At 42.6% G+C, this 14,398-nt stretch overlaps 1 protein-coding gene across 5 annotated transcripts in view; it reads left to right on the forward strand.

Moving 5' to 3' along the window:
- Window positions 1-14,398, forward strand: part of oxr1a (oxidation resistance 1a) — a 141,303-nt gene that overhangs the window by 80,827 nt on the left and 46,078 nt on the right. Inside the window, exon 1 of one of the 5 annotated variants that reach the window (XM_076041165.1) lies at window positions 2,508-2,886. The exons of 3 other annotated variants lie outside the window; for them this stretch is intronic. In XM_076041165.1, coding sequence (XP_075897280.1) covers window positions 2,730-2,886 — 157 coding nt within the window. In that variant the 5' untranslated portion in view covers window positions 2,508-2,729. Of the gene's footprint in view, window positions 1-2,507; window positions 2,887-14,398 lie in introns of those variants that run through there. One more of the 5 variants, XM_076041160.1, reaches the window with a different exon arrangement.

A 14,398-nucleotide genomic window follows, 5' to 3' on the forward strand; every position in this document is an offset into this window, starting at 1 on the left:
GTCCCGCCCGTCCGTTAACAGTGGAAAGGCAGCAGCTCCCCAGTGGCTTTTGTGTTTGTTGTTCCGTAATGAAAGCGTTCCTCATCTCAGGATTAGGCTGCAGTCTACCTGGCGCTCAATTGGAAACTGCTGAGATTAACACTTGCTCCCCAGCGCCCCGCTCTCAGATGATGACAAAGCCTCACATACAAGACCCTCTCAGGGTTTCTGCTGGCAGCTGCTGACACCGAGAGGTTTTTATACCAGCCTCTGGAACACTCTCAGGTCATTAAATTGACTTGTTCCATCATGGGGCTACAGTACTGCACTCTGAAGTGACAAAGTGTTAATCTGACCATGTTCAAAAATTGAAAGACGAGATGTTTAATTAAGAATGTAGGTACTTTCAGCATGCCGAACAAAATTAAGCAGAATCTTAAACGGTCAAAGGAACGATGTCTTACAATGGGGCCACATTTACAAGAATCTGAGGGTTGTCACAGCAATAAAGGATGTCTGTTGTCTGGTTGAAAGTGGCTTTAATTGTCTTTAATAACAGAATACAGACAATAAATAATTTAAAGCATTAAAGCATGTCACTTACAATAAGGTCATAACTCACAGAATTTCCACACAGTAAGAGCTCTGATGTTGGGCGAGCGCAGATGGAATAGTTTCATTTTCCCGCTTTGGTCATACATGAGCTTAATTAGACAGTGAAAGCGTTTGCAGAGAAAGTCAGCCTGTGTAACTAGAACCAATTACATTTAGTCTGCACCTCTAGAACCCGTAACTCTCTGCATTGTAGGGTGATATGTGTGTGGTCAGCCTCCCTCTGAGAATGTTGAAGATGATGTGTTCAGCAATCTGGGCAGCTACCGCAGCACCTTATATCACATAGCCAGTAGGTCCTCCGAGGGTTGCTCCACCCCCTTTGAGACCTGCGGATATATACCATTTTAAATACACTGTCAGAAAGTTATGTGTTGCGGCAGGGACCTGAGCAAGATCGAAGGCCAACAGAGTGCCACATAAAATATCCTGACGTAAAGTTTATCAAAGTCCTGCCACATCACTGTCTGAGATGCTGAGATTAGTCTTTACTGCTTGCCAGTAATATCACTGCAGCTGCTAGTCACTCTTTCTTTTTTTGCCCCATGTACTACCAAATTATTTTTTTCTTAGGCTTCAATTATTATCTTAATAATCATTCCGTATTTGTGTTTTTGTTTTTGAAGGGTAGAGGGAAAACAAGAAGAAGATGGTACCTTATACAACCAGCAGAGGGGGCACACTAGTGCGAGATATGACTGAGTCTCACAGGACACGTTTGTACAGTGCACCCTCTGAATTCGCTCCAAAAGAAGTAGAAGTAGCTCCTCTGTCAGAACACAAGTTACATAGAAATAATTCCTCCTCATATTTGTATGTTTTCACATAATGGAGAGACGAGCTACAAATTTTATTAATGCTTCAGCACAGAATTGTTGTAAAGCACGTGCACTGACATCAAGAGGCCAAATTTAAAAACTAGAGATAAATAAAAGTAAGATTTATGTTTCCCTGAAAGCATTTCTAAATATTTAGCACAATACTAACATCATTATTTGAAAAGATATTGTTTTAACACAAGTGACATTTATGTTGAAATACCCTTCACCCAATACAACCAGAAGCATTGCTAATATCACTGCGTTCTGATGTTGCTAGCTGCGACGATGATGATGATGATTATCTTCCACAAGTTATCATTAAAACAAATGTTTCTGTGCATCAATACTGCAGATTTAATATAGGATTTCAGGGACTGGTCTCCAACATTTTATCCTTTTGATTGTCTCAGTTGAGCAGGCATGCATTAGAACTGCTTTGTGTAACTATCTCAAATTGTGCCACCCTTCTCTGTGCATGTTTCTACATGCACATTGAAAGGTCATCCTCTTTTTCTGGTTGGAAGAACTGAAACGTGTGTGCTGCAGGTCTCCCCATCTGTTCCTTGAGGTGCTCACATGCTAGGAAAGGTGCTTTGAACCCAATGAGAGTCTGACGAATGTCACTCTCTTGTCAATATACTAGTAGCTACAGTCTGGAGAGTGGAAAAGGGGTTCATGGATTTGCAGAAATATTTCCCGTGATCCTTGTGTACGTCAAGAAGCAGTGTTGAGTTAAAGGATTACGTGAAAGGAACAGAATAACTCAATAATAAATCAGTAATAACTGCTTAGGCTTTGAATCTATCTATCTATCTATCTATCTATCTATCTATCTATCTATCTATCTATCTATCTCAACAGTATATCTAAATGCAAGGGTTTTTGAGTGTTAAAAATATGTTTACCTATCTTATTCTTATAAAGGAAAAGACCATTTTAAAAGAAATACATAAACAAGGCGCCTCACAACGACTCTGTGTCGCTTGTTACGTTTGTTAATGGAAGTGAAAGCTCAAGATATGTGATTTAAAGTTTGCTCTGGCTGGCTGTCTTTTACGAATTGCGTCGCAGAGCTCTGCACCGCCTGGGAGGCGGTTGGGAGAGTTTCGCACTTGTTGACGTGTTTCAAACAGTTCCTGTTTTGGGGTATGTCGAGCGAGGAGACTTCACACAGCCGCGAGCAGAGGCAGCGTGTTGCTTCGTTTCGCTAACAGTGTCATTTGGAGCAATGACGTGACGGGCACTCGTCCCCGACCGAGTAACGCTTTGTTGTTTTTAGCTTGTCTGGCTAGTTTTTACTTTAGGTGCATTGTCGTTATGGAGTACATATTTTCAGTTACGGGCAGCAGCGCCAGAGTGGTCCGGGACGCTCTCAGTCAGAGGTTTTGGCCCGAAGTTGGAGCGACCACCGGGCAAGTTCAGTTCTCCGATTTCGGGGCAACACACGGCAGCAACGCTCAGCACCTCGGCAAAGGTTAGTGTGGTGAACTTTCAAATTCCTTTGAACAGGAGGAGACCCTGCAAGAAACGTAGCTTCTGTCTGTTCTGGTGCGAGTTGGGCGTAAAGTCCGCGCGCAGTTCTGTGAAATGCACGGAAGTTTTTTTTTTTTCTTTCTTTTTTTTTTCTTCTCTGTTATAATCATTTAAGTTGTAGTAGCAAGCTGTGTCCGTCGACCCTAAGTCTAACTTAGTAACAATGACACTTTCGTATCTTAGTTGAGATCGTGGTCATTTCCGCAACAGTAATGACAAAAACAAGAAGTCTGCATGCCTTCGAGGAACGCGACTGAAAGCTCGTGCCTCTTTAATAAGATACTTTTTTTGGTGTGTGTTTTGCTCCAGTCGTTCGATTTATTTCCCCCAGGTACGTGCATGCAGTATTTCACCAACTCGCCACATTTCTGGCTGTTGGCAACTTTCCGCTCTGCTGCTGTCACCGTGCATGCTTGTCAGCTGAGCTGTGACGTCACGAACAGCCTGGCTCACTCTGGCTTTTACACTGTCTGCGTTTGAAAATGGCCATGTTTGCATGTGAATAGTTGAAAGGATACACTAGACACGTGTTGGGTATGGCCATATTTCTTGGCTACACATTTGTGACTCGAAGACCAATGCTGAAAGTCATCTGCGCAAATCCGACTTTTTATTTATTTTATTCTAACGCTTAAATGCTTTATGACTTGTATATGGCATAGAACTAATTCCTGCTCCAGCCACTTGCTGAGTGTTTACGAGGCTGAACACGAGGCATTAATGGACACTTCCTTGATGTTGCGAACACACTGTGAAGAATGCCTATTGCTTGCATTCCTGCCCGATGTTCCATTTTTCAACGGATGTTAACCCCCAACAAATGCGCTTCAGTTCTCTCGCCCGCCCTCTCTCTCAGTCCTCTCTCCGCTTGACCATTTGGAAGGACACACTGTGTGCAACCGAGGCATTCCAGATATTTCAAATCAGCAGGCAATGCGTGCCTCGAACCGTCCAGTCAGCCAGTATGTCCTTAAGGCATTTCACGTTGGGGGAGTGTCTGTGGTAGTGAAGATTGGAACCCCCCCCCCCCCCTCTTTTCTCTATACCACCTACATAAAATTTATTACGAGACCCATCCGTGCCGCCTCCAACTCTGAATTAAAATGAAAAGCTGGAAACGGATCGTGGCTGTCGGCTACACCGCTCGTCCAAATATCACGGCGCTTCTCGGCACTAATTGGTTGTTCTGAAAGCGCACAAAGTTGTTGCGGAAGGGCACACTCACCTGCCCCCTCTCTTGTGTACAGGGCCTCTGCAGCTGATGCCGAGTCATCAGGCTCCACAGCTCAGTAGCAGGCGGGTTAATTGTTCGATCTAATTAGGACAAAGATTAATCAGATGCATGCTCCGCTGCTCTCGAAATGCCACGGAAGGTGGGCAGGTCCATTAGCAGTCCCGGTGTCACTCGGCTCCTGCAGCAGCAGAAAGGGACCACAGGGGCGGCTTTTGTTTGCAAGCTGCTTTCCCACTCTGGAGAAAAGAAACTGACTAAGAAGCCATGCACTTACAGTAGGTGGTGGAAGTCAGACGGTCTCTGATAGGGGCTTGATGAGTAAACTGTTGGGTGGGCGTTTTCTGTCTGACATGTCCCGGTTGCGATTAGCCCAGTGGTCCCGGCCATGTTCTGGTGACTCGGAACCACGCTTGATGTTATCATAATCACTCTCTAAAGTGACTGTCTAGTGTGTGTGTGTGTGTGTGTGTGTGTGTGTGTGTGTGTGTGTGTGTTAAAAAAAAAAAAAAAAAAAAATTGGAAGCCACTTTATTAGTCAGTATTATTTAGATGCAAAGACACTTGATCATTACACCAGTCAGTAGTTTTAATCAATATCCTAATCATAATATCATATGATAATTCAATGTTTTCCATCCATAGAGTCTAAATAAAAAGTCTGTATCGCAGTGAAAAGAGCATTTGTGCTCAGCAGTTAAGACATTGCTCTATTTTCATTATAAGACCATGTGCTATATCAGATGATGAAAACCTCGACATTTTGCTCATGTGAGAACACCTGAGGCAGCTCGATGCAACTGTTTTCTTACACTGTTAATGAAACACACAAAAAAGAAATTGTACGTCATTTGAAAAAAAAAAATCCCATTTCTGAGTATTTTTCACCTCTGGCTAAATCCTTTAAAAGTTTGAGTCTTCTAAACATTTGGATCCCTTTCTAAATTTCATCATCGGCCTCATGGAGCGTTTCCAAGTCAACCATAATCACTGAGTGGGAATGACGGATAGGTAGAGATGAGGCAAAGAGGGGCTGTTTCGCTCGACAAGTTGCTGCTGTAATTGAACAAATTGCAACGTGCATGAATCTATTTGTGCAGTCTCTTTTGCTTCTTCTACGGTAGTTACTGAAGTAGTTAGCTGCGCCAAGACTGATAAGGTGTTAACTTGTTAAGCTGTTACAAGCATAACTGACCCGGATACGATTTAAGAGCAGATTTTCTCAACTAGCAGACACTGAGACAGCGCTCATTGAAACTCTGCTTGTATCCGCAGATCATCTCACACCCTTTAATTTATGACCAAATCAATTGTTCTCAACATTTGACTGAACTACTAGAAAAATTGTTTAAATGGATTAAGACCCTTGATATTTGAATCTCACTAATTAACTGTCTGTTTATCTGTATACCGCAAACAATACAGGACACAGCCTTTAAAAAAAATAGTTTTTTATGGATAGACATTAGTTCCTTTTAAAGCAAATGGGTGTTTTGTATAAGTTCAATAGTTAAAAGAAAACTCCAGTTGTGGTACTATTGGTTAAGAGTTTAATATCTCATTGTATTACTTACACTAAAGCTGTAATGATTAATGGTTTTCAACTCAAAATTTTCTTTGTTATGTGGTCTGTACACAGTAACATACATTTTAACATGTTTCATGTTTCCATCCATATCGCTGCTTACTGAAGCATATTTTATGAACTGCCCAATGTTTTCCGCTCAGTACCTTTTCAAATCTTCTCTCTGGCAAGGAAAAGAAAAGTGTCTCGCCTAAGGTTTTATTTATTGGTTTGTTTTTTGCAGGGGTTATATTGAGACTTCTTTAGAAGGACTGCTGCCATGTTCTGGTTTTCACTTTTTGCTATTTCTGTTCAACCTGAGGAAGAAGAAGAGAAAACTAAAGAAAAAAAAAAAGATTTTTCAAAGGATTTTTCCACCTTCCGTAATGGCGGTTCCAAAATCTCACAGATTTATAGCTCCTGCTGCCATGTTCTGGTTTTCATTTTTGCTATTTCTGTTCAACCTGAGGAAGAAGAAGAGAAAACTAAAGAAAAAAAAAAGATTTTTCAAAGGATTTTTCCACCTTCCGTAATGGCGGTTCCAAAATCTCACAGATTTATAGCTCCTGTGCCCTGGGAGGGGTCTCTCTGCACAGGTTTAAAGCTGTGCCACGATTCCCCCACTGTGGAAAACATGGAGAATTAGATACTACCCAAGTATTTTCTCTTGGCTTTTACTCGAAAGCCCACAGCCCTCACAGGATTCTTTTTTTTTTTGTCTGGTGTGTGATAAATCATGTTCTCTTCTTTCAAAGCACGAGGATTCCAAGATATCAACTGTGAATATACTGTTGGAGAATTCTGAATACATTTTGTGCCCATGTCCGTGTCCGTGTTTGTCAGTCCAAATATTGGCATTCTCTGCATCACTGAGTTCTCCTCATGCCCCAGGTGTCGCGTTTGTCATCATTTATGCTGCCCAAAGGTTGACACCGACATCACTGCAGTTACGTGGCTGATTTAGAAAATGGAGTTTGCCACTGCTCACCGCACTGTAATACGGAATTGAAACAACTGTAATTTCCAAAATGTCCCTGAGCATTTGGTCTTTGTATGTCACTGGTCGTGCCTGCCATTATGAGGTCCTCTTGGGACCAGTTGAGGTTGCGTCCAGAGAACTTAAGTGGCAGAGAGTGTCACACCGGCGTGCAACACGGTGCACCTGTTCGGAGGACTGTGTTTAGGGTCGGAATTAATGGAGGCTTGCTGAGTTTTCAAGGATCTTCGGCCACCCAAACTGTCTTTCAAGAGCAAGCTGTATCTTTTACTGCTCTGACAGGGAATCTCCACATCACTAAAATGCTGAGTCTGTCCTGCTAACAAGATTACACGTTGCCAGTGAGGAATGTGACAGATCTTTATAGCAGAGTTGCATTTTTCACATCATTAAGGATGTTTCCGGCTTAGTTCCATACCATGCCAAGGGCACAGTGACCCCCCCCCCAACCATCTCCCCAGCTGGTCACCTTTCTCAATGTAATATCGCTCTGTGCCTCAGCACACTTAAGTGTGTACACAGCCGCTACAGTGGGCGCCCAGTTGCTTTAGAAACTCCCAACACAACCCACTTGTGTCAGCACGTAGCAGCTTTGTTTGTGTTCACTGCTGTTGAGTGTGTCTCTGCACCACCATGGAACAAATCTATTGAGAGTAGAGTCCACTTTATTACGACTTATAACTTTACCATGGAGACACCAGCAATTGCCATCTAGCTGGCTCCAATCTATCAGGCTACTGTGTAACCCAGATGAAGAAATGGCAGGAAAGTAGCCAAAGCCCACTTCCTTGTTTGGGCATGGTTCATGTGTGACTTAGTATGGTTGCAGTGGATCATGTCGTTATCCACACAAACCATGACTGAGAAGATATTTCCAAGAAGTCCCGGGCACTGTGCCTAAGGACAAAACGGTTGTGTTCTCACTTGTTACATTCAGTGAACTTTGGGGTCAAGCATGTCCAAGTCCTTTACATGCAGGTTGCCATAGGACTTCTACGGGATGTAAAGAGATGGCGATAATAGTAAGGAACTTGTTTGTTTAAAGGTGGTTTGATCATGTTTGCTGACAAATGCCATTGACACTACTCACAAAAAGTTTGGAATATTGAGTTTTCAGTAAAAATGTCAGAATGCACCTAAAATTTACTATAAACTTTACAATTGAACTTAAGTTGATCAACTGTTGCTTGTGCTTCAGTACTTATTAGAAAAAGTGCTGTTCAAGGTGAGTAACATTTTATAAACAAGACACAAATATAAGCATCTGACCCATGAATTGAACCAATAAATGTTCTGGATAAATTACAATTTGTATTTAGACAGTCTTCTTCGTTGTGATATCACTTTTCCCAGCATGACACCCTGCAAAAGCGACACATGACAAGTTTATGAGAAAGAAATTCTTAAAGAGCATAAGTTTCTATTTAGATGCACTACTTTTGTAAACCTTGTGCATTTTCATCTGAAAGTCACTTAAGCCTGACATTTTGTGATGAGTGCAAATGAAACCAACAAAGGCAAAAGTAGGAAAAACACAAAGTGCACCGCACTACAAATTTTAATTATCATAGATCATATGTCTGTAAAGGTTGTCAGTGGGCCGGGTCATCCTATCACATGAAGATTAAGTTGAAGCAACCTGACTGGTTTTTCTATCCTGATCTTGACCATAGATACTAAGTACTGTCAAATGTTGTCTCGCTCCAACAGAATCTTGCTTTCTTAGCCTTCTTCCCTGAGGCTGTAAAAGAGTTAGAAAAGGGTTGTTTGTGCACTGTAGCCAATCTTAGGACAGGTGTGATCGGAGCGAGGAGAGCTTGTTCTCCTTCCCTTTGTCCTTGTCAGCTGGGTTTTGTCTGGGTCCTGTGGACACACAGCCAGTGGCCTTGGCCTCAGTAGAGCAAGACCGTCATCAATCCCCACTGCAGCTGAGACACTGCAGTGGACCATTAGGGTGATTCTGTTTGTGGAAGTAACTCGTTTTGCAATGATTGAGAAACATTATACACAAGGCATAAGTATTGACTCGTGCGTAGTCAAGCGATCTCATGCTCATGGTCATTTTTTGATAAATTGTAAAGTAACTTTTTATTATGCTGTATTGTATTGCCAGTCAAGATCAGTCAAATAATGGTTTCTTGTTGGAAGCTCAGTCCTGCCTACTTAACAAGTAAAGTAGGTAGGATTAGTAGGAGTGTGAAAAGTGCAAGAGGCCAATTTGTAGTAGGCCTAGTTTGTTATGGCTAGGCTTCCCACTATTGGCCAAGTCTATTATTACGACATCTGAGACATCACATTTAAAGTTCAGCTTTTATAGAACAGTGAAGAAATTCTCATGAAACATTGGTCAAGCACGAGGTTGATGGTCATTGTCTCTCTTGGGTGATCTCTATCCCTCACAAGACAAAGGAAACCTATCAAAAATGCAATGGTGTTATTGCCAATACATTGTGACAAGAAATTGGCATTTAACACAGTTACCCAATGGTTAATAGTCACCTAAGAGACTCAAGGAGTCAAACTTTTTCTCTGCAATGCTGTCTGGTTAAGGGAAACATGCTGTGTCCAACATCTCTAATCCTCATTGTCTCCATTTATATGGTTGCTTTTATCCGGATGTTTTGATTATGTTAACGCTTGTGCAGTCACATCTTGTAAACTAGTTAAAAAGATACTCAGGCTAGTTTTCCTAATCCACTATTAAATTATGGGTAATTTTTATGTTGTTTTGATTTTTGAATCTATGAATCCTCAGTTCAACTGGGCATTTCTTGCAGCAAAGACAGAGGCTTTTGAAATCATTTAAGAGTGAAGGTGGTTGCCGCTTCACTCCTTCAGCAAGGCAAAACACAAGCTGAAAGTCTTGTCTTAGTCCAGTGGAGGAGCACATGTTATTGGCCAACACTCGCTATGGCCTTTTCGGCTGCGTAGCTGTCAGTTTGAGAGCCTGTGAACGAAAGATGTTGTCAGATTCTCTTTTCATTGAAATAAACATACCTTTTTTTTTCGTGCTCTCAGTAGGCAGCTGGACGGGCTGTGTTGTGAATTTTGTGTTTAACCTCTGCTGACTGAAAAAGCGAGCGAGCTTCATTTCAAAATGGCTTGAAAGGAAGGTTTTTGCTTTTTGTGCAGCGATAGGAATCTTAAGGCGAAATGACGTTGCACTGATGCCCAATCGCTCATGTGGTATGTTGCAAAACCACATGAGCCTACATGATATCAGTAGAGGAAGTACTTGAACTAGGAGGATTTATAATGGCCATTTAAGTTGTATATGTCCTGGCAGCTTTCAAGCTTTGGAGAAAGATGCTACAAATATTAAACATTTTAGAGTTTGAGAGCTTCACTTGTTTTTTTATCATTCAAATGTGGACACATCCAATTCTGACAAATACTCAAAAAATGCAGTTTCAATGGTCTTCTTATATCACAGAGTGCACATATAGTGGTGTAGCTACCTGCATTTGGTGTGTGTGTGTGCCATACAACTGCTCATAGGCTCTTGAGCAGGACATCTGGCCAGGAGCCTGTTGTTTTTGGCTCAATACAATCTGATAATGCAGAGTTTGTGTTTCTTAAAGCTGAGCTCATCACTTCACCTGCTAAGTGAAGCTGTAACCTGAGAGGTTTTTGCGTTTGCTGAGGTATCATGTCGGGGCTCCAAAAGGATGATGTAAGAGAGAGAAAAAAGGAAGGAAAAAAAAAGAATTGTGTCATCAACCAGGCTCCATTTCCAACCATGTTTTTCTGGGTAGAATTTTTCTTGGGGCAATCAGGAGCTTATTTCTTTAATTATGGATGATTATGTAGTATAGTAATAAATGGAATCTGGCTCTTGGCAGATTATCATGCATCAGTTGCAGCGTTGCCTGACTGTCATGGCCAGAAAGAATCACAGAGCGGAAGCAACAGCAAGTCCAACATACATTATGTATAATATGTACCGTGGCCATCGACGTGACCTATGCAGGCTTGCTGCAGGTGGCCGGAGCCATGACGTCCCGGGCTGTCGCGACACACTTTAACCTACACCTCGACCCGTAACCGTGACTTGCTGCGAATTATTGCTCAAAGTGCACTAGTGCTAATGCTCAAGGTCGAAAGGGGTCACAGCGTAATTAGGGAGCCAAGTCTGAAAGCAAGTGACAGCAAAGAGGAAGCAGATTGAAGTACTACAGCTCCCTTTGGAGTTTTTGCTCTTGTTTTCCTGCAGATTCTGATTTCTGATGGACTGACATTATTTTTCTATCACAGCTTCTTGTGCACTCAGAGTCATGGGGACTGCTGGAGCCAATCCCAGCTGTCATAGAATGAGTACCTAGTTTCACCCTGGACAAGTTGGCAGTTTATCGCAGGGCCGCAGAGAAAGACAAACAACTATTCGCACTCTCACTCTTACACACTACGGCCAATTTAGAGATCCTAGTTTGCCTGACATGCGCGTAGCACAGAGAGGACATGCTCTTGGGCCTTTCTAGCTCATGACTTAACATCATGAGCCAATGTTACGATTTCTTAGTTTAAGGGGAAGTACGTCAGAAACTATTTTATCCAACATGTGTGTAAAAAGCCAGTAAAGTAAAGTAATTTTTTATACCTTTATTTTACTTTTCTTCTTTTTACTGATTATATATTATGTGGAAGTGGCTGGTCTGCTGCAGGGGAATGGTTAAGTAAGCTAATGTCAGTGGCGTGGCTGGCTACAGTTCACATGTGATTACAGGCCGGCAGACTAAGTGCTTCTCCTTTTCAGTCAGAACAATGTGATTCGAAGCCATTTACGCCCTGCTGGAACTCCCACTCCATAATGCAGACCGCTTTGCCACTCTTAGGTTTTTAATAACACCCTTTCCCTTTCACTCGGCGCCACGTTCATCATGTACGCACTGTCGGAATATAAATTAATACCGCCGGTGAGCGCGCGCCAGCAAGGGACCCGCATTAGGTGCGCGGGCTAACTTCTCATTGTTGAGGCTGTGGAGAGAGAGAGAGAGAGAGAGCGAGCGAGCGAGCTGTGTAAAAAGAATTGAAGCCACGTTAGCAGCAACACGGCGGGAGTGTGATGAGCAGGCATGGGGAGAGTGTTAATGAGAGGACGGGGCAGCTCCAGTGCCTCCTGTTCGAGCGTGGACGTGCACTCAGCCTTGCACACCAACGGCTACGGCTCCACAAAGTTCCCTTTTAAAAGTTGCACCAGATTCTTTTTCCACTTGCGTTTTTTGCACAGGAAAGAGATTCCTGTGGTTTGGTGACACACCAATTCCACAATGACTTGTATTCAGTGTTATCCATTCAGTCTTATGAGACCGGCTGACAATCACCGTCGCTGGTATTATGTTTTGCCAGTATCTAGTAGACCATAAAATGATTAAAAGTTTGCAGAAAAAAAGAACACGTATTTGTCGAGTGTGTGCAGGGAAATTTGCGTCTTTTTTGCTATGTATCTTTTCATTGCTAGCATAGCACTGGTTTGTCTGGTTGTCCTGGTTGCTTGTTTTCCTCTCATGAAATGTCAAAGTCAGTGTTTGGCACCAATCATGGATTCGTGCCACTCTCTGTAATGTCCACGTACACACTCCCCGTGTTGTTGGCAAGACTGCAAACACACACAGTAATAATGATAGCAACCAGCAGCCTAGGATAAACTGACATTTGTGTTATTGTTCCGCTTTTTTGCTATTATAAGGTGCCCTAGCTTCCATAATTCATAATAGATGGCTTCCCTTTCCCGCTGGACGAAGAGGCCCTGGAAAGTGGCAATTCCTCTTCGCAGTAATAAAGTCGGCATGTCTGGCTAACGAGCTGGTGTAAAGATAACAGCAGCACCAGCTTAACGGTAAAGCCGGAGTGTGTCACTGTGTTATGGTCAGCACTTTTTACTCCACTTTTATTTGAGTAAGCGTATTACTCGTCCGACTCTTTTCACGTTCCCTCAGCCTCAAGTTAATGCCTAAATCCTGTGCTCTGCCCAATGGTGTTGCTTTTAATTCAAAAAGATTAACGTCATCAAAAAAAGATTTGGTTTGTTTGTTCTTTTATTTTTTTATTTTTTTTTATGAAAGCCTTCGCATTTGCATTGCCATGATCCAGAAGGACGGCGAGTGACAAATCGATACATTTCGCTGTCGCTCCTGCCGTCTTTTCCTCGTATCAATTCTCACGCACTCGTTTCACTGGGAAAAAAAAAAAACAGCAAAGCTGAAGTGGGCAAGCTCTTCGTGTTTTAATTATGACTGTAACAGCAATAGAAACAGTGAATGTCACAACCAGACTGGATTTAGGACCTGGGACAAAAATAAGTTGTACCACTGATAAGATGATTAAATTTACTCCTTTGCGTCTACAGTCCACGAAAACTTGAAACCATCTGCTTTCAGTTCATTTTCTCTATTCAATGAGCAAGCGTTCATCACACTGTGTATTTTATTGACCTTTTGAAAAAGAAGAAGAAGAAAAAAAAAGGAAAAATAGCCAACAAGTTTGGCACGTTGTCTTGTGGAGCACCCGCCATAGCCAGAGAAGTACAAGCACGCAGGTGATGCGACTCTGCAGCCCCGCTGCAATCTGTCTCACCGAAGGTTTTATTATTGTGTCAAAGCCTGCAGCAAAAACAAAATTGCCGTGCCAGTCATCCTGTCCTGCCTCCCTCTCCAACTTCGCAGGAAGCCTCCCGCTTCAAGTCTTGCTGCGGCACCTGCTCGGTGCTGCAGGACTCGCGCGCACGTCGCCTCCCTCACCGTTTAGTTGTTTTCTAAAAATAACATCTGGGGGAAAGCTTCATAGCCGGCGGGCAGGGGAAACGAGGCAGCAGAGGGAAATTGGCCGATTGTGTGTGTTCTGTCGGACCATGAGGGAATGTTGGACGGATAGTTGTTGACTCTCCTATTCCCTGCCTGCTTTAGTTTTGTCAAAGCTGTGTTCAAAGTAAGGGGGACCATAAATTTAGCAGCCGTGACTCATTCTCAGCAGATTGCGCCGGTACAGAACACAGCCTGTTTCGAGATTCAAATACCGCCGCGGTGAAATTGATGAGAGCGGGGATGGGGACGGGGGGGGGGAATTCAGATCACTTGTGTTCCGTGCCAGCTGTTGATAAAGGCACTTATTCCCAATGGTTTGTTTAACTTGCGTACTTGGAAGTGCAGTTGGGTTTTTTCCCATGTACTCGCTAACTGCACTTGTCCAACATTTCATCTGTTTGTCATGTGTTTAAAAGTAAACATGACCTAAATCAGCCATTGCAACGTGTTTTGTGTAGGAGAAGCTAGTTTTCATTCTGCCTCTCCCTTTTCATCGTGAAAGCATTTTTTCTCTTGAAAAATAGGTGAGTCAGCACCGAATAAGAATCAGAATGAGTCAAATGGGCACATGCATCAGAATGAGACTGCCCGATGTAATTGGAATTTCAGTGGTATTCAAAGGGCTGGTGTTGCATCCCGCCAGAGGTGTCAAATGCATAAGAAAGAACGTCAAGCCTGAACTAATCACTAAACCCAACCAGTATGTATATTTTTTTTAAAAATTGCTTGGAGGCACTAAAGCAACGATTTGCAGTAAAGTTTGACATACTTTTAATGTATGAATAACTACCCTCTTAAAATAATGCCCCAAGCCATTCTTTTAAGGGTTTCAGGAAACACGATTTGGGCAAAAATGTCTTT

Source organism: Nelusetta ayraudi, unplaced genomic scaffold (genome assembly GCF_046127955.1).
Source record: "Nelusetta ayraudi isolate G7.1 ecotype Tasmania unplaced genomic scaffold, CSIRO-AGI_Nayr_v1 ptg000063l, whole genome shotgun sequence".
Classification (NCBI taxonomy): domain Eukaryota; kingdom Metazoa; phylum Chordata; class Actinopteri; order Tetraodontiformes; family Monacanthidae; genus Nelusetta; species Nelusetta ayraudi.